The sequence below is a fragment of the Temnothorax curvispinosus genome, unplaced genomic scaffold (assembly GCF_003070985.1).
Source record: "Temnothorax curvispinosus isolate PA1 unplaced genomic scaffold, ASM307098v1 QBEX01007779.1, whole genome shotgun sequence".
NCBI lineage: Eukaryota > Metazoa > Arthropoda > Insecta > Hymenoptera > Formicidae > Temnothorax > Temnothorax curvispinosus.
Window position 1 is genome coordinate 313,765 of NW_020217559.1, and position 18,279 is coordinate 332,043.

At 42.0% G+C, this 18,279-nt stretch overlaps 1 protein-coding gene across 4 annotated transcripts in view; it reads right to left on the reverse strand.

Annotated features, from left to right (window-relative positions):
* LOC112457432 (protein FAM135A) overlaps positions 1-18,279 on the reverse strand; it is a 26,617-nt gene continuing 8,338 nt past the window's right edge. For 2 of the 4 annotated variants that reach the window (XM_025020480.1, XM_025020479.1), the window contains 16 exons: positions 9,085-9,341; positions 8,880-8,956; positions 8,228-8,441; positions 7,509-7,643; positions 7,336-7,365; positions 6,844-6,928; positions 6,258-6,452; positions 6,050-6,184; positions 5,675-5,915; positions 4,786-5,460; positions 3,714-4,672; positions 2,821-3,617; positions 2,022-2,337; positions 1,547-1,796; positions 1,226-1,453; positions 1-1,084 (listed from right to left, as the gene is read on the reverse strand). In XM_025020480.1, the coding sequence (XP_024876248.1) occupies positions 879-1,084; positions 1,226-1,453; positions 1,547-1,796; positions 2,022-2,337; positions 2,821-3,617; positions 3,714-4,672; positions 4,786-5,460; positions 5,675-5,915; positions 6,050-6,184; positions 6,258-6,452; positions 6,844-6,928; positions 7,336-7,365; positions 7,509-7,643; positions 8,228-8,441; positions 8,880-8,956; positions 9,085-9,161 (4,620 nt within the window). In that variant the 5' untranslated portion in view covers positions 9,162-9,341 and the 3' untranslated portion in view covers positions 1-878. The remainder of the gene's footprint in view (positions 1,085-1,225; positions 1,454-1,546; positions 1,797-2,021; positions 2,338-2,820; positions 3,618-3,713; positions 4,673-4,785; positions 5,461-5,674; positions 5,916-6,049; positions 6,185-6,257; positions 6,453-6,843; positions 6,929-7,335; positions 7,366-7,508; positions 7,644-8,227; positions 8,442-8,879; positions 8,957-9,084; positions 9,342-18,279) is intronic. The other 2 variants (XM_025020481.1, XM_025020482.1) reach the window with 2 other exon arrangements.

The window sequence follows — 18,279 nt, forward strand, 5'->3', positions numbered from 1 at the left end:
AAAGTACGTCCTCGAATTCAACTATCGGTTGTGTCAATGAATAATTTTCGTCCCCTTTTCTTCTACTTACGCGATCCGTTTTTCGCGACGATGTTGATAAAGCTGATGCGCCTGACGACCGCATCGTGTCCTCTCGTGATTGCTTCATTTACGCTAGGCCGCCAAACGCGCTGATCAAGTTTCGTTTCCATTTTTCTTCGAGTATGCGAAATTTTGAAGTACGTTGGATCACATTCGTGCACGTCGCATCACTCATAGCGACGGCGTGCACGACACGCTGGAATTTTCCAAGCATATTATATTTAATTTTCGTACTATCTTGCATCTATTCCGTGTTTCCTTGTCTCTTCTTCTTCCTCACCTTCTTGGTCGGTATCACTACTACTACTACCACCACTACCATCACTAGAGAGTAGGTCCGTTTCACGGCGAGCTACAAGTCCATTCGATTCGAACTCTCAATGAAGCGTTACGGGAATGAATCCGAAATTCGACCGTCATGACAAATGCGCGCGACCTTACCACGTCCGTGATTATGATCGGTAATCGGTATCATGATGGCACGTGAGAATCTAACGAATGTTCGATACTAAAATCGACGATCGACGGCGCGCGCCGCGTATTTTCGTGTAAAAAAGATCGGATTGCCTCGCTTCGGTATCCCGTTTGTTCCTTTGGAAGAAGACAGCTAAGCGAAGAGAAGAAGCGAGGCAACGCTGGACAGGACGTCTATAATATACGGCTAATCACGGGATGGTCGAAGATGTCGCAAAGAACGCGACGCTTTCCGAATCCGCGCGCTCGAGTCCTTGTTTCTTTTTTTTTATAATTAAACTACGGTTAATTCTTTTTTTCATGTGCGCTAGACTGTTCTTTCCTTATCTGAAATATTTCAGTCCCGCGACCAGCAGGAACTTCTCGATGAAAAGCTCGGAGTCGAGGACGGCGATATGCGCGGCTCGGCCTATCAGGGCGTTCGCCGTCGGTGGTAGAGCGTGATGTACGTCGTACCTGACGAGACTGACGCCGGGCGCCGACATCACGGGGTACAGAATGTTGTGCACCATCTCGCGGTACGCGGCACCTGGAAGAATCAGACGGAAGTCAATTCATTTAGAGTTAGAGTCTTTCATTATTAATCAATTAAATGAATTTACTCAATTTATTCATCTTACAATTAAAAAAAGATCACAAAAACGAAATGGTCAACACTTAAATGTGATACCTTGATCCGTCGGATCGCGTACGGCAGCCTTGCAAAGTTCGATTCGGGCAGAGTGCAAGGGCACGTATCGATCCTGGGCGCTGCCGCACAGCAAGACGTGTTTGAACTTCTGCAGATTGCTCTTCTGGCTCAAACGGAACATGAAGGAGCGCCTCACGTCCGGCGAGTCCTTCATGGCCAGTTGTAATAAAGATCCGGACTTCTTCCACTTCTGCATGAACCACATACCTATGCAAATTAGCGAAAAAATGAAAATTATATTCCGAGACCGATGCTCTTGCAATATCAGTCGATGCTGTTTCGGATACTTATTAGGCTTACCCGCGTTCACCAAGCCGCTCGTGTTGTAAAGAGTGCCCAAGTGTGGTCCGCTCAAGCTGAGGAAGGTGTGTAGACGAGGAAGAAGCGGACGCAGCTGCGGTCGCGTCAGAGCGCTCCGGATGATTATGGTCCCAAGGGAATGTCCGATAAAGCTCACCTTCCTCGGATTCAGACCCGACGTTTCAATATGGTAGAGAATTTCGGACACTAATCGGTCGGTCATCGTTTCGAAGTCGGAAAAGGTGTCTCCCTTTCGTATACAAGCAACACATATGACAGTTTATTAAGGAATTCTAGAATCTTGGAAAGTTCTCTAATATTTATAAATAATCGTTGTTATAATTTATTAATACATGCATTGAGTTGAAAAAGTTAAAATTCGTTTGCAACACAGGAAAAACTGGCACAATTAATTTTCCTGCGATTAACTCTGAGAATTAATGTTCTAATAATTTGTTGCTTAACTGTAATTTACCTGATTTCTCTCGGACATCAGGAAATCCAAATGCGCCCCAGGTAGACCCAACTCCAAATACGTCTTGACGAGACGGAGATCGGCGGCATTACCGTCGAGACCGTGGACGCATATGATGAGGTGCGCACCTTCCGGCGAGAAGAGCCGATACTCGTCGCTGATGTGGAAGTACGGCAGGGTCGAGGCCATGGTCGGGTAGTCACTAAGAGGCACATGGGATCTTAATGGTTGAACCGACGGCGAGGAATTCAGAAGGTCACCGTATCCGAGGGAATGGGCACGTTTATGTGAATGCAACTGTGCTTCCTCGCGTTCTCTAGAGGGGGATAAGGTGGACAGAGAAGAGAACTTAACTACGAAAGACAGATCAGACGGTACCTTGCGAAACAACGCGAAAGCGAAATGCAAACGGCACTTACTGTTATAGCACTCTTAAGGAGGCGAAAGCGAGATCTCAAGAAGCATTTGTATCGCGTTTGTATCGCGCTGAGAAACAATAAGAAAGAAGAACCGGACTAAATCCCGATACCTACTAAGCGTAACTCGAAGTTGTTGATTGATTAGTTGCCAGATTTTTAAGACTTTATGTTCCATTTTCCAAGCGTATTGTTTGAATTCTTCAGTTTGGTTAATAAAAAAAAAACAGCAATATTAAATTGGGTTAATCTATGCTTCACGGATTATTCGGGGACTCGTTTGGCTCGCAACAGCTTCGAATCTTGTTCCATGGACATTAGGTTTAAGGAAGCGGTTCTAATTGGGTGGGCTGATCGTTATTATGCGTAAAAACTCGGCGCACCTGTAGATCTTGCCGGAGAAGTTCATCTGCCTCTTAAACTCCTCCTTGCATTTCTTAAAGTTGATGAAATCGTCCTGCGTGGACTGCAACAACTCCTTGCCCTCCTGATAACAATCCAGGCAGATGTCCCTGGCGCCGTAGACACTCTCCCTGTCTCGATCCCGGTTTCGTTGCGGGCTGCAAGGCGCTGTTTTGTTCTGCTTCGGGCTCCTGGTCTGTTTCACCGTCTCGTACACATGGTAGAGCGGATTGTCGATCGGCGCCGGGGGATCGCGGAATTCCTCGGGAGGCGGCGGCTCGTCCTGGAACATCTTCGGCGGCGGTAGCCGCACCTCCTCGTACGAGTGCTCCTCCACGCTCTCCTTCGTGACGAGCGGACGATCTTTGCGCGGCACAATTTTCGACAGCTTCTGCCGCAGTTGCTCGCTCGAGAGCTTCGCTTGATTGCGACGCTGCTCCGAGCTGGAGGTGTCGCCGCTGCTGACCCAACCCGAACACTCGGACGTCAGGTTGCTCGAGCTCGAGCTCGGCGTGGGGCTGCTGGGCCTGGTGGACGGCGGACTGAGAAGATGCGGTATGATCGGCAGGTTATTAGTCAGACTGTCCTTGCTGTCGCGTATCGGCATGCAGGGCAGAGAGACCGCGCTGCGTGGCACCACCACTTTGTTCTGAGTCACCGGCACGCTGGCGCATCGCAGTCTCTTTACATTCGTCGGCGGCACTCCGAAACTCGGCGTGTCCGAAGGCGTCGTGCCGTTGGCCGTCGGTGCCTCCATGGGCGATTTTATGGGTTCCATCTAAGCGAAGACGCAGAGAATATTAAAATAAAAATTAAATTACGTTTAAAAATAAATTGAATAAACATTTTTGTATTATATTTTTGCCATTCTTACCTTCAGAATAATTTTATTGTTGTTCTCTACTTCAAGGACGCTCGTCGCTGGCGTCGAAGAGGGATGACGGTACTTGGGCAAGGGGGCGACAGCGGGATCTTGATATGCCGGGGGTGGCGGTGCTGGTTTTCTGTTTTTATGACCGCACTTTCTATCACTTTTGTGATTGCTCTCCTCTGTCGGATGGTCCGTATCGAGAACGGGAGCTGAGTGCGGTCTTCTGTTGTGCTTGTCTTTCCTTCTCTCGCGAGACTCCTTCTTCGATTCCGGTTTCGGGGCTATTACTTCGTAAATCGGCTCCTGAATCGCGTCCGCGTTTTTCTTCTCGGTTTGACCGCGTCGTTGCTTCTCCTCGTTGTAATTCTGGGCTACGCCGTTGCGAGACGACTTGGCCGATCGTTCCGCTCTTCTTCGAATCGGTCGATCTCGCCGGAAGTCGCAGCATTCGTTGCGCACGTCGTCGAGCAGCCGGTCCGTGCTCTTCGGCCTCTTCGGCTTGTCCATCTCGTCGCGAGTCCTCCCGCTGGTGCTGCCGTTTGTGCGATAGAAAAATGAGTCCGTGGTCGCGTAATAATTGGATCTCTTGCTCGCAGGATCCGCCAGATGCAAATGGCTACTTGTTAATGCGCTGCCATTCATGCACTCCGGTATCTCTGGGCGGTTCTTTTGCGTCATCGACGTCTTGCCGAGTGTATGATATCTGCGACTCTCGACGCCGTTCGTTTGATTGTACTTGGCACCTGTTTGATGTCCAGATTTCCTGGAGTTTCCTCGGTAAGTGACTCTATCCAACGTCGCTGTGTGCAGCGGCTGTGGATCCGGTAAAAAGTCGCCATTTACATTCGCCTTGGATAGAAAGCTACTTTGGTCGTTTGTGGTCGTTGGTAGCGGTTGGCGAGTTCCTAAACGATGACTTCGTGGCTCTAGTCGTATTCTTCTAGTGTCGAGAGAATGATAATCTATACGAAATAAATAAGAAATTTATCAGTTTGTTTTTTTCATATTAATTTATCAGTATTATTTTGTCAACTTTATTTTATTTTGTCTTAAATCCTTGAATATTTTATCGTACCTTCCATCGTATTTGCCGACTTGCTTTCCGTCAAGCAATCCGGCAATTGACTGAGGTCCAAAGCGCCTATGTACGTTGGCACAGTTAGATTCTGGTCGCAAGATTTAGACGAAGGTCGATAACCGGGCAGATGCCCACCGGGCGGCAATTCGGGAAACATCACCGCCAGCAGTGAGCTAATGGAAGAGGATTGATAGTCGGACTGCTGCTGCCGGCTCGGTACCAGCATCTGCGTGGACTTGGCCCGAGGCAGGGGTATCACCGGCGTGGAGCCGAGAGATGGGTTTGGCGCGGAACAAGCCTGCTGACCCGAGGGCGGGAAGAGGGTGCTAATGGACGGCACTGTCGACCTGGATTTCCCCCTGGAAGGAACCGTCGCGGGTGGCGTGACAATTCGACCGCCGCCACGCAGCCCCCGCGAGAACAATTGAGTCGACACAGACCTGGGCAGAGTCTTTGGCGATGTCCTGGACTGCAGAGGTGCCGCCAGCTCGGGACCTAGCTGATCGAGCGACTTGCTGTGCCTCGCTGGAAGCGTGGAAGGCGTCAGTATGAGGCGGGCCTGGATCGATCCGATGTCCTGAGCTGCGCCTTCGCTCCTGGGCGACCAGATACCCATGGTGCGCGACTCCAGGATCGCCGCTATGCCGCAGCTACAGTCGTCCATGCTGGGAACTGAAAGGAATATTTCGTGTAGCTCATCCGAAAAATTTGTGCAGGTATTCTAGAATTATTATAAGAAATTAATTATATATTATTTTAGAATTTTAGAAAATAAAAAATTGTGCTGCAATATTTCTGCTTTTATTTGTAGCCTGCTATGATTTAAATATATCATAATATAATCTTAAATCGGTATTACAGCAAATATCATTCTACATATACTTACCGCTGTTTCTGTGTCTCTGCTGCATGTCAGCGTACTGATCCTCGAAAATCAAAGGCAACGAGTGAAGATCGCCGTCCACTTCCGGACAATGGACAGGTAGCGGTGGCAACGACGCGAGATAACGCGATCTTCGAGCAGCCTCGCTTACCGCTTGATAAGACTGATAATTTGCGTCGTAACAGCCCGCTGCCGATGTTCTCGGGTTTTCTAATACGAAGAAACCCTCCGCGAACCGCTTCACCTGCAATTTAATAATTAATTGCAAATAAGCCACAGAATATAAACACGTTTATATTTAATATTAAAAAAATTTAGTATCGACATTAAACGCTAGTATTATATTTTTAATCTTAATAATTTGTGAGTTTTCCTTACTCTTAATTGATGATGGACTCGTGCTAAATGCTGATGAACCGCCTCTCGGCCGGAAAACGCTTCCAGGAAATGCTGCCAAAGAACGATATTTTGTGCGCAGAGTTGGGCTATATCAGCCTCCTCGGTGTCCATCAACTATAAAGGATGGATTTGAAAAGCATCTGCTAAAATTTAAAAGAGCACGGTATAATGAAAAAAAAACACAAACCTTTGTGATTTCTTTGTGCGTGTTTTGTGCGAGCTCGAGTGCCCTTTGTTGCCAAGAAGGGAGGAGCCGTGCCAAGTCGGACAAATCGTTCAGTAACGACTCCCTCGCGGCTAGGAGCAGTCTCGTGACTTCTTGCTGGACCAATCTCGCGTGCTGTATCCTCGTCGTCGATCCGACGCACCTCGTAGTGGTCTCCTGAAACGATTTACTTATTACTAGAATTTATTATTAGATTTTACACGGAAAAAAAGAAGTGTCAAATCAAAACTTATATACTCAAATTAACGCGTTTATTGTTTCATATATACAACAATCTATAATCTTCTTACAAGAATTTCAACTTTTATTTCAAATTTTTTTCTTGATTGAATTATATAAAATAGTTTCATTCAAGCAAGTTTTCTTTGTTTAATATAATCTAAATTGTGCAATATAATCGCATTTCAAGATTTCCACGTTAAAACTAGAGATGATATTTTCAAATCAAGAATATTCTTTTTTTCTGTGTATTAAATAACATACATTCAATATATATTTGGTAACATTATTATATTGTTGACTTGATGATTACTTAAAATAAACTCACGATGTTTCCAAAGGTCGTCGCACTGCTGTCGCCGTTCGCCGCGGATTGTTTAAATTGCAGCCAGGGCTTGCCGCTTCGCGGGGCACTGCAATCATAATTCGATATATTGCAATGCGTATTTATTCAGAGAAAATTAATTTTTATGACAAGTGTAATCGGTAGCATTTATCAAAGATTCATTTACTTCTATAGAAGTAATAATAAAAAATAAAAGCAAAAAATAGGCTATACGCGCGTATATTTATTATCCGGTTAAATATTTTTCAGATAACATAGCGATCATGTTCGTACCGCAATAGTTTCATCAGTATTAAGCTTAAAAATTTGCGTAGGAGTCAATATAATCACGGCCTTGTAAATTCAAATTCGAGATAAAGTTTAGTTGGGTTCAAAAATTCAGAAGTTGAGGAAGAAATAATAAATGTGCGAGTAGGTATTCGCGAGGCAAGTTCAGCCAGTTCTGAGCTTCTTTCAAAAGTGTCAAGAACTCACCAACTCTGCACTACGTGCAGTATGCTCTTCCTGCATTCGCCAGGGGATGAAAGCACGCGGCCATAAAACAGAAAAAGGAACTCTCGTGAGGGACAACGTCGATTACGTCTACCGAGTGGTATTTGGAAAAAAAAATTACGAAATGCGAGAGCGCGATCTCGTGCGATACTGACTTGATGTAGGGCTGATGAAGTGCCACGAGGCAGGCGTGGATCGTAATGGACACCGCGGCAAGATGAAAGTAATCGAAGAGCACCGGCAGATGATAGTGAAGGCCCTTCGTGGGTGTGAAGTTCAACTGCAACGCCCTGAAAAAGAACGTCCTATCGATCACGGGTGACACGATATATGGCGGCTCTCAGTCGAAACTATCATCGATCAGTTCGGCCCAATTCCAAATAGTTTGCGAACAAATATCCAACAGATGTCTGATAGATCTGTCTAAAATACATTTGACATATTACATCTTTTAGAGGTCTTTACGAGCGCCAGAATCCGCATTAAATTTATCTAATATCTCCGCGAAAATAACTTAGGAACGCCATTATAATGTATTGTACAAATTGTTATTAACAAAAATTCTTTCCGTGTTTTAATACTATCTCATTGCATAATTGTCCAACGGTAAAGTTGTAAAGTAACTGAAGTAAACGAATGGTATAAAACTCTCGACTCATTTTACTCCTTTCATTTCCAGATTTATCCACCTTGTCACTAATTTATTCTCTCGTAAGTTCTTGTACCGTGTTCGAGAAAGTTCGCAAACAAGAGATAAGAATTGCGCGGCCGGCCTGATTGCTCAGGTCGCTCGCGATCCAACCCTTTGCGTGTCCCTGCTGTCGCCGGGAAAAGGAATACGTCGGCGTTTCGTGTCAGACGGCAAGACGCTTACCTCGACGACACGCAAGCCATGTTGCCCGGCTGCGTCGGCTCGCTGAACCATAGCTCGACGCCTAGATTAAAGTGGGTGCGCGACAGGGCCTCCTCAATCTTGTGACTGTGCACGAGCACATGCGCCCGGAATAGTACGGAAGTGCCGAGTGTCACCTCCTCGTTCCTGTAGAGGATCTGAAAGCGCTTACTCGTGCCCGGCGCCTCCAGGGAGTCTGCAACACAACGGTGCGTGCCTCTCCATCGAATTCGACGTCGCTCGCCTCGGGGATAGATCGATCGATCGGGGGTGAACGGATTCAGCGAGAGAGTATAACATTCGCGTGATATGACTGAAGAGAATTTCGGGCGGTCCGAGAAATGATCGCGGGACTCACGCGATGCCCACGTAAGAAATAGAAATATCGAGACATAAAGAGATAGAGAGAAATGTTTTTCATGAATAAATTCGGCAAAAAAAATATTATATATCGAGATATTTGTATCATATTTATTTTGAATAATTATTGAGGGGCAGAGGGGGAAAAAGGGAGAAGAAATCTTATTGTAAGACATAAAATGTATAGTGACTGTACATGTGTTTGATATAGCATGCAAAATAAAATGCCTGTATCACAGAAACTAATTTGACTTTTGATCATTGAAATGCTTACGGTTTCGTGGTTGATTGACCTCCACTTTGACTGGCAACTTCGGCGATACTCTAAGAGCAGTTCGGATCTGGTAATATCTGCAATAAAAAAAAAAGCATAGAATTCTTCTGAAGGACGTTCAAACCGGTCTTGGCAAACAGCCGCGATATTGTACGAAGATACGGTGCCGGCGTCATATTGCAAGAAATACGAGCGATAATCTTACCCGCGCTGAAAGAGATCGACATTGTAGAACTTGCAGAGCTCGAGGGAGAACTCGAGGGTGGCCTGTAGATCGCTCATCTCGATCCTCGCGATGGAGAGAACCACCCCCGTCCCGTGCTACCCTGGCACAGCCCCTAATCGCACCAAGACCGGCTTTGCCCAACGCGATGACTTGCAAGCACGAAATTTTCAGGGCCTTGCCGAACCTCTCGGTCCGCTCCAGCCATCCTGAGGAGGAATCTCAGCGCCAAAGGTCCTCTGAAATAGAAATATTCGAGTGCTCGGTTTACTCTAGACACGCTAATATGTGTTTGCTATCATAAAAAATGGAAAAGTTTTCAAAAATATAAAAAAAGAAAATTTGCAGAGTCTATGTTGGAATATTGCATAAAATAATAATAATTGTATAAAGTAAATAAAAGCAATGGCAATTATGTTATAATTCAAGTCGCTATTGTATTAATGTGACAATCGAAGTAAAATCTACTTTGCTAGTTTGATAGTTCGATCAATATAACAATTCAACGTACGAGAGATGCTTTAATATTAATAACAACGTGGTATCGCAAAATATTTAATAGTTTCTCATTGTTAAGGACGCTTAAGGACAAGCCGGTATAAGCGCTTTTCATATTTCAAGATGTACGTCGAGTAGGAGCCATAACCATCTCGTTAAAATTTCATCGTTACCCATACGATATTCGCCGTTCCACGGCGATAAAAACATGACCAGTGGCATGCCCACGTTTGCGTGTGCTATAAATAAATCGGCGACATCTAACTTAGCGATGGCCAAATTTAGCCCGGAATATACTTAGCCGCGCGGGCCAATTAATTTCTAAGCGGACTATCGCTACTTAGCTATATTGAAGCCCGGCTTGTAATGAATGTCGGTGGTCGGTGGAAGAACAACGACCGAACGTGTAGACGTGATCCGACAATGCGATGGCGCGGAGAGGGACAGGGTTTCAATAAACTCTTCTTTTTGCGTGTGCAAATCGATATACCGAAGGCCGATGTAGTCTATTCGCTTTGATGTATACGTAATGTTTATAGCGTGGAAAGTATTTCACAGTGATCCGCATTTCACTGCCAAGGACGTAAAAGCGCGCACGCGAATGCAATTATCCTTGTATAGTTTCCTACTTCGTTCCTGGGGGAAAGAAAGAGAGAGATTAATGGTTACGTATAATTCAATTTTTCTAAGGTACGCTCAATAAAGAAGCAATAATGTATGAACAAAAATTTAATATAAGACCTAACTGCGATGATATATTTTACATTGAAGAAATTAAAGGAATTCTTCAGGAATTAAGAAGTTACTTTTTCATAAAAAGCTCATTTCAGGTTTGTCAAAATATTTTGTGTCATTTTACGCTCTTTTATTAAAATATTAAACTTAAAAATCCACTAAAACTTTGGATATAATTCCCAAAATGTTTCGCATTATCCATTATATTATATATATATTTTGTTTTTAGAATTATAGTTTACTGCAACGTAAACTCTTGACGTTTATCCCCGTTTTTCGTTATTTCGCTTTTTCACTCAATATAAAAATACGCTGTAATTTATTGCCTTTGGTGATATACTGCCGAAACTACTATCTATATATTATATAAAAAATTAAAAGGCGGTAACAGATTAATTTATTTATATACAATAACAGACACTACGTGTCAATGCATTAATCTCTTCTCCTTCTCTCTTTCACTAGTCCAAGTTAATTAATTATTATGAGGAATGCCAATAGCGATATTAAAATATCATTTGCATAAGATTTGGATAAATAAATGAAGATATCGGCAGGGTAATCGCCGATAAGCTAAACGATCCCGATAGATTCATATAATCCGAGCGTTCCATTATGAATGTCATATACCTTTATGACTCTTTATCGATATGGATTATGGCGTGAGCGATTGTTTCAACGCGACAATCTCCGGCACGGGAAGCCGTTCTGAACTGCGCTCAGGGGGAAACTTTCTTAATTTACGCTCATCGATATTCCCAAGGCCGATGTATTTTCTCGACGTGCACGACGGTGCTCACGATGCCGGAAAGTGCTTCTTGGCGAACGCACTCCATTGCCAAGGCTGCTCAAAGGCCGCGTACACTCGGCCGCCTCTCTCCGTTTTAAAATAAGAAGATGGGCGACACCCTCTCAGCATGTCGACGCACTGGCAGCTCTTTTTTCCGCAAGTCCTTTTTTTTTACGCAACAGGAGAAAGGTACAGTGACATAGATTCCTCGCATAAATAAATGTTTTTAAAAAGATTAAGAGAACTTTACGTTACCAATTTGTAAAATTGAAAAAAGAACCATGTTATTTAAATTAACAGACGTAAATAAAGGACAGCTTTGCGATCTTGACATTTCATCATCATTCGCGTCATTGCCACGGCCGCTCGAAGATACAGCCCGGAGAAGGGGCTTCTTTCTAGCACATTTATTCACCCGGTACCCGGGTGCGAAGATCAACGACTCTGATTTTCAGAGTGGAAGGCATGAGAGAGGCGTCACCGCGACGGTGACTTGTCTTCCTTTATCCAAGGGGAATTTGTAGCTCCGAATTATCGTATAAATTGTATTAGAACTTACTCTTAGTGTGTTTAATTCGTGAAAACGATATCCATAGAGTTGCGCGTTAGAAGAAAATATTACTTAATTAATTGTAAAAGAATTATAACGAAAAAAATGTGAGTTCTCAATGGCCGCATCTAAAACTGCATAATCCTCTTGCGTCAGAAGAAATTCGGCTCCAGATCCATCATCCGCGCTACGCTGAAACGCGGAAAAGTTCGCTTTTCCTCTTCCCCGTAAACCACAAAAGTTCGCGGGTTATTTCTAAGCTACGTCATCGAAATAAAGTCCGCGCAATAATTTAAAGGGTCGGATTTTCCCTAAGTCGCGACAAGAGGTAGAGGAAGAGGAGAGAAATGAACGCGCGGCTGCTGCTAGCAGACAGCTGTGCTCAGCCACTTTTAGCTTGGCCACGTAATCCAGTTACGTGTGCATGTGTGTAACCGATGAAAAATAGCCGGGCGACATTGCGTGAATTCCTGAGATACTTTTGAATTCCGCCTTTAGTGATGTCTTTCTTTCGGTAATGCCAAAAACGGTCTCGAAATTAATGATGCATCTTACAGAATGCGTTTCTTCACAAATTTTATACATGTACAAATAAAAATTTATAAATTATATTTAGATATATCTTTTTTAATTTGCTATATTGTAATTATTATTTTCTGAATAGTTTATTCTTAAAGGATTACTCCAGAAAGATAAAATGTTATTGTTATGTTTTTTATGTTCTTCCTGTATTTTCAAAACATAGTTTTATATTTATTATGCAACAGAATTTTTTGTATAAAACTTAAATTATATTATAAGGAAAAAACGAGTTCCATATATATTTGATGAAAAAATATCCATATTCCGTGTTATTAACGTCATCCTTTGATGCTTTTTGTATTACCAACGTGCCATACTTCGATCTCTATGCAAACGCGAGCTTCGAGTCCATCGCTTTGATATGTCTTATAAGTTATACATGTTCTATTCGATTTGTATGCACAATCCTTTACGTACGCAACTGTGACAGTTGCGTTTATCCTTTAACTTATAATAAATGAGTATATTTAAGATTACAGATTGTAAGACTTTTCACGGGAAAAGTGATCTAAAAGAATTTAATTGTTTGTTACATATTTATCTTCTTTCTATCTCGATTCTCATAGAAATAGGTAAATGTTTCCAAAATGTAACGAAACGTTTGGTATTTGAAACATTATTCCAACAATTATTATTAATATTATTAACTATTAATAGTTCGAATATTTCAGAATATTTTGTAACGTGACAACGCGCGTATAAAGGGTGTGTCCGAGTCTGCGTTCTGAGCAAATTTTCAACAAATTTTTTTAAAAATTCACACTAGAGCGAGTGAATTTTTAACTAAGGACTCGCGAGGCGTTACCGTGTTTATGCAAAAAAGGAAATGCATCATCGCTTCAAGTTCCTCGCAATAGTTTGCGATGGGACGAAGTCACGCTCTCGTGTACGTCAAGCGCATTTCAGTCGCATGAGGGTTAATCGTGCTCGAGCGCTCTCCCGCCTCGTGTGTGCGCTCACACGATATTTCTAGCCCCGAGGCCGACGCACCGTGTGGCCCAGATTAACGCCTCTGGGCGATACCGTCCTACATCGACCGACGTGCGTATTTACGTGTGACGATACACGACGACCGAAGCGCGCTTTTTACTCCTGTGTGCGCGCAAAAACGCGAGCGAGATAAAGAGTTACGTGATGCACACGGTGCGACCGAAATGCTGGTGCACGTGAGAGAAGATTTGAATATTCTGCGTATCGCGACGACTCTTCTTTGCAGTTCCGGTTTATCACATTTTTCCGTTTACTTCCGCGACGGAATTCGAACGATGTAACGATCCATTATTATTTCGTTTCACGCTCGCTACGGAGCATCCCTTCGGCTGGCACTGGATTCATCGCATTTCGCACTTTCGAAGGCATTTCCACGGCTGAGGCAAATACGAGCGATTCATTTATTGCGCTCGCGTATACATCAAATTACGAGAAATGAAAAATTCTTCTCGAAACTTTATTACAGGAGAAAGGGGATTCCAACTTTGTCCAAAGAATGTATTTTTAAAGTAAATGGACTTTAACATCCTGCGATCCTGTAAAAGTAAAATTCTTTTTCAAAATAATCTTCTCGAAGAGATTTTGAAAGTCAAAGACTGCAAATTCGATATTTCGCGGCTGAAAGCTTAAACTACTGAAAATTTCATTCTTCGTACGTTTATGGCTGCTCTCGGATTTACGGGGAGCGCAACTTATAATTTTATGATATTCGCGCCTGAATTCTTCGTAAAGTTACTTTTTAAATGACACAACAAAAAACGGCGAAACTGCCGCTGAAAATAGAGCCTGAAAATGTATAGCCCCGGTACATCTACAAAATAAAATGAAAAACTTCCTGGTTGAGCGTTAGCAGAGGATTATTGTGTAACATTTTGCCGGAGTAATCTCCTTTCTATAAAATTGATTTTCTTCCCGATAGACTTTGTAGGTTAAATTAAATATACGGAACTATAAATATACCGGATGGAGGATTACTTCTTATATACCAAAGGTTTGTTTTGTGACCGCGTGAGAAACGGAGAATTATAAAACAACGTTCCTACGCGATAATAAGAGCTAAGAAATCTACAAAAGAAATTTCGCAAGTTTTAATTTAGTCGCGTAAGTCGGGAAACTTTGTCGTCTCGTTGCTGAGTAATTTAGAAAATTACTCCGTCGTAACATGCACGTAGCATAGAGGTCTATCTTTCTCCTTACTAGAGACGTTTCTCTGTATTTTTCCTCATTTTTATTTATTTTTAGAGCGCCATAGCTATCTTCAAATTCACTTCGTCAACAACCTTTCAGCAGATGGATATCAAAGCGGCTTTTTCTGCAGTGTGTAATCATCGAGTCGCCATTGCGCGACTTCGCAGGAAACGTGAATAGCGAAGCATAATTGAGCAGCTTATTTTGAAGCCGACGCAAATGAATTTTTGAAACACGAAATGTGTCATAATTATATTTATTTGTATATATTTCAAATACAATTTATATGCAATTTTGTACGAAAAATATAATATCAGTTGATATATAATCTATTATCATTACATTGTGAAAGAGCTTTGTCGCAAATTGCAACCTTTTCAAACATTTTATTTCGCCTTATTAAAAGATAAATAATTTAATTACACATAACTAAAGCGTGCAGTTTTCCGATATCCCAAATTTTATTTCCTAGCAACGTTGTATCTAAAATTTCGTGTGATTGTCTGTGAAGTAATCGCTCTTTGCACTCAGCGAAATAATGGAAAAAGCTAAACGGTCCCGCTCCTGAACGACCAACAGACCTTGAAGTGCTATCGGGGACTTATTAGCTTCGCCAGTTATCCCATTGATTATAAAATCGCATGCGCGGTCGCCAAATGAAAGAGACGGAAACGTCAATCGTCCATAGTCGCCTCTTTGTAGTATAGTGACAGAGGAAACAGGCTCTAACAAGGAAAATTGAAATTTCGTATCGATTAGCGCGTCGTTCCGCGACGAATTTCCATGCCGCGTCGATCTACCCCCCAGGTCGTCTACCTATCGGCCGACCGCCGCCCTTTTGGCCAGACAAACCAATATATATTTTCCACCTCGCATTTTGCCACTATACATACAAAGGCATAATTATTAACAATGAAGAAAGAATTAAATTATTTGCTAGCATAATTATTATATGTATAATTTTGAGAAATAAAATTCGAGAAACGTTTGCGCGAATTCTGTAAGAATCTTAAATCTCGAAAACAGTTCAACATAAGATCTCCGGCTCGTATTTCTCGAGCGATTTACCAACTTCTTCCTGGCAAAAAATGTACGATCTAGCGCGATGTTTCTTCTTGGTTATTTATCCATTTTACTTATTCAGGGATCCCTAAAACGTTTCATCTGTCGTAATCTCGCTGTACAGTCTACGCGCGATTGATCGCGAACCCGGGCTTCCGGCTTACGAGGCGCCCGGGACTCGATCGTAAAAATGTAACGGAGAGATTCACCGAGTTTCGTGACCGCGCGGAAAATGGGAAATTAATCATTTTGTCGCGGGGGAAAAAAAGAGATCGAACGAGGGAACGTACTCGGTTTTGCGTGCCTTTCTCTGCGCGGAACGCTTCCCCAATCTCCCACGTCTTTGACCCTTTCCCTCGGTCGTTTCCCTCGGAGCATTTAACCCCCGACCTTTTTCGGTTCAGTCGCTCGAATTTAGTTTAGACCTCGTATGCTTTGTAATATTAAAATACATTTCCCGGTAGATTCGTGCCTTCCGGAGAAGCGTTTTCGAATCCAGGCTTCGAAAGTCGCTTCCGCGATAGACTTCAAAGCAAAAAGGCGAATAAGTAATCCCGGGGCTTTTGGACAAGAACGCAATTTCGAGCTTATCTTACAATGCATTTACATTAGCTTTCCATATCGCTTTATTGCTCTTTGATTCATTCTCGGAATTGCTTTCAGATTAAAGCAACCTTGCGTGAATGTGTGTCATTATTTATGTAAATTATCACTTTCATTCAATTATTTTCATTGATTTATTTAACTGAATCATCATCGACAATGTAAAACTCACCCAAAAATTGTTCAAACAACATTGATTGTTGATTTAATCAATTATCAAGTTGACTGTTCTTATAATAATGAACTGTTTGTGATTCTATGTATAAATCTTCTCTCAAGCAGAAGCTATTATTTAAATAAATTTGTGTCCTATTCAAAAGCACGGCGCACGCGTATTTTTATACAAAAGTCGATATTTATATCCCCCGATCAAAAGTAACTCCGACGTGCAGTTCGATCTGCAAAGACTTGAAAGCACGTCTATACTTGTGCCGGTAAATTTTTTATTACATTCTCGTTCCGCCCTTAAAATAGCGGCAGTATCGCGCTAGATTTGCTGCCATGCGCGCTCGCTTTTAAGATATTAAACCGTAATCTGTCGCTCTTTTTTCGACCAATCCGCCTGACCTTAAGAGAACGACCAGAGAGACCAGATGGCGAAGAAATTTCGTATAAATGGAAATTCTTTCCGGCGGCGGATATTCACGTTTCCCCTTTGACTCTCGCCCTCGAATGCTTTCGAGGGGAGGCCTGGATATTTGATGAAACTTCTTGCCCACGGCGTATAAATGTTGCAAATTTAAAGATTGACTCGGATTGCATCAGCAAACTTAACGGAAAAGAGAGTACGAATATATGCAAAGGACGTCTTTGACCTCGACTTTTTGGAAAGTGTATTCATTGTGCTTTTTAAAAATAATTGACTTGTCATGATAACTTTCGAAACTTTTAAGTCGAATGTTGAAGTAATATGGAAACATTACTCGTTATTGTCGCTAAGCTCTTACTGAAGAAAAAAAGAGAATGTAGTAAACTTATTTATATATAAAGTATTATTATATGTAAAGTATTATGAGTATATATAACAATCGTTAAACTTATTATATTATTCGTGATTTCTCTGAATTCTAAAAGTCTGTCCAAAGTTTCCAAAACTTGTTTAAATAAACCACATAGAAAAATTAAGAATTTTTATTTAAAGAATTCAAGTTTAAAAAGTTTATACTGTGAAAATTGTTTTAATAAAAATTCGTACAATATAATGTGACGTAAAAAGAGGACATTAATCCTTGATCGAAAGACAATTTCCTTTGAAGCTTCGGACTCAATGACCCTCATTTTCACTCACAGGAGTTGCGTGCGTGTTTGGGCAGACGTCTAGACGGTTTCTATCCGATGAAGCGGCGGCGGCGTCACCGTGTAATCAAAAGTATTTCTTATCTTCGAGGCATCGTACGTGGCGCCTCGCGACATCGGATCGAACCTCGAGGTAATCTCGAGGTCTATACCGCCCGGCTTCCTGCGGTACCGCTTATTACCGTAATAAATATCGTGAGGACCCGGTGCTCCGTCGGGAAAAAGAGTGAGCTGGTAACTTCGCAACGGAGGCTACCAACCGATCGCGACGATTTACTCGACACTTCGTGGGTTCAATTCACTGGGATTTCCCGGCGTCCTTTGAACACGACAAACATGAGATTGCATTGACAGTAGATATAATACCAGATATTTTATATCACTAAAAAGATTTTGATTTCCTTTAATCACGGATTCTATATAGAAATATATAACAAAATTGTAACAGAATTATAAAAGAATAATAATCTTATATAAGAAATAGGATCATTGACAGAAACGCAACAAAAAGAATTCTATGTCTTAAATAGAATAACGACAGAAAAACTACTGTTACTATTATCTTAAAAATTATTTTTTTTATTCTACCCGAAATTTCAAATAAGCATGATTATGTTAATTAAGATAAGCAGTAAAATTATATCAATTCTTTTTAGCATATATAAAATTTTTATTTAGCAGTTTCTGAACATTTAATATTCACTGACTTGATCAAAATTGTTTCACATCAGTTTGACGTATAGTATTGTCTAACAAAAGTGATCGTCACACAAATGATTGCGGATAGATAAAAGGAACATATGTGAAATCAACGCTGGGTCCTATAAAAAGCATCTTGTTCAAATCCTACTGCAAAAACGTCGTTATTCAATGTAATGTAAAT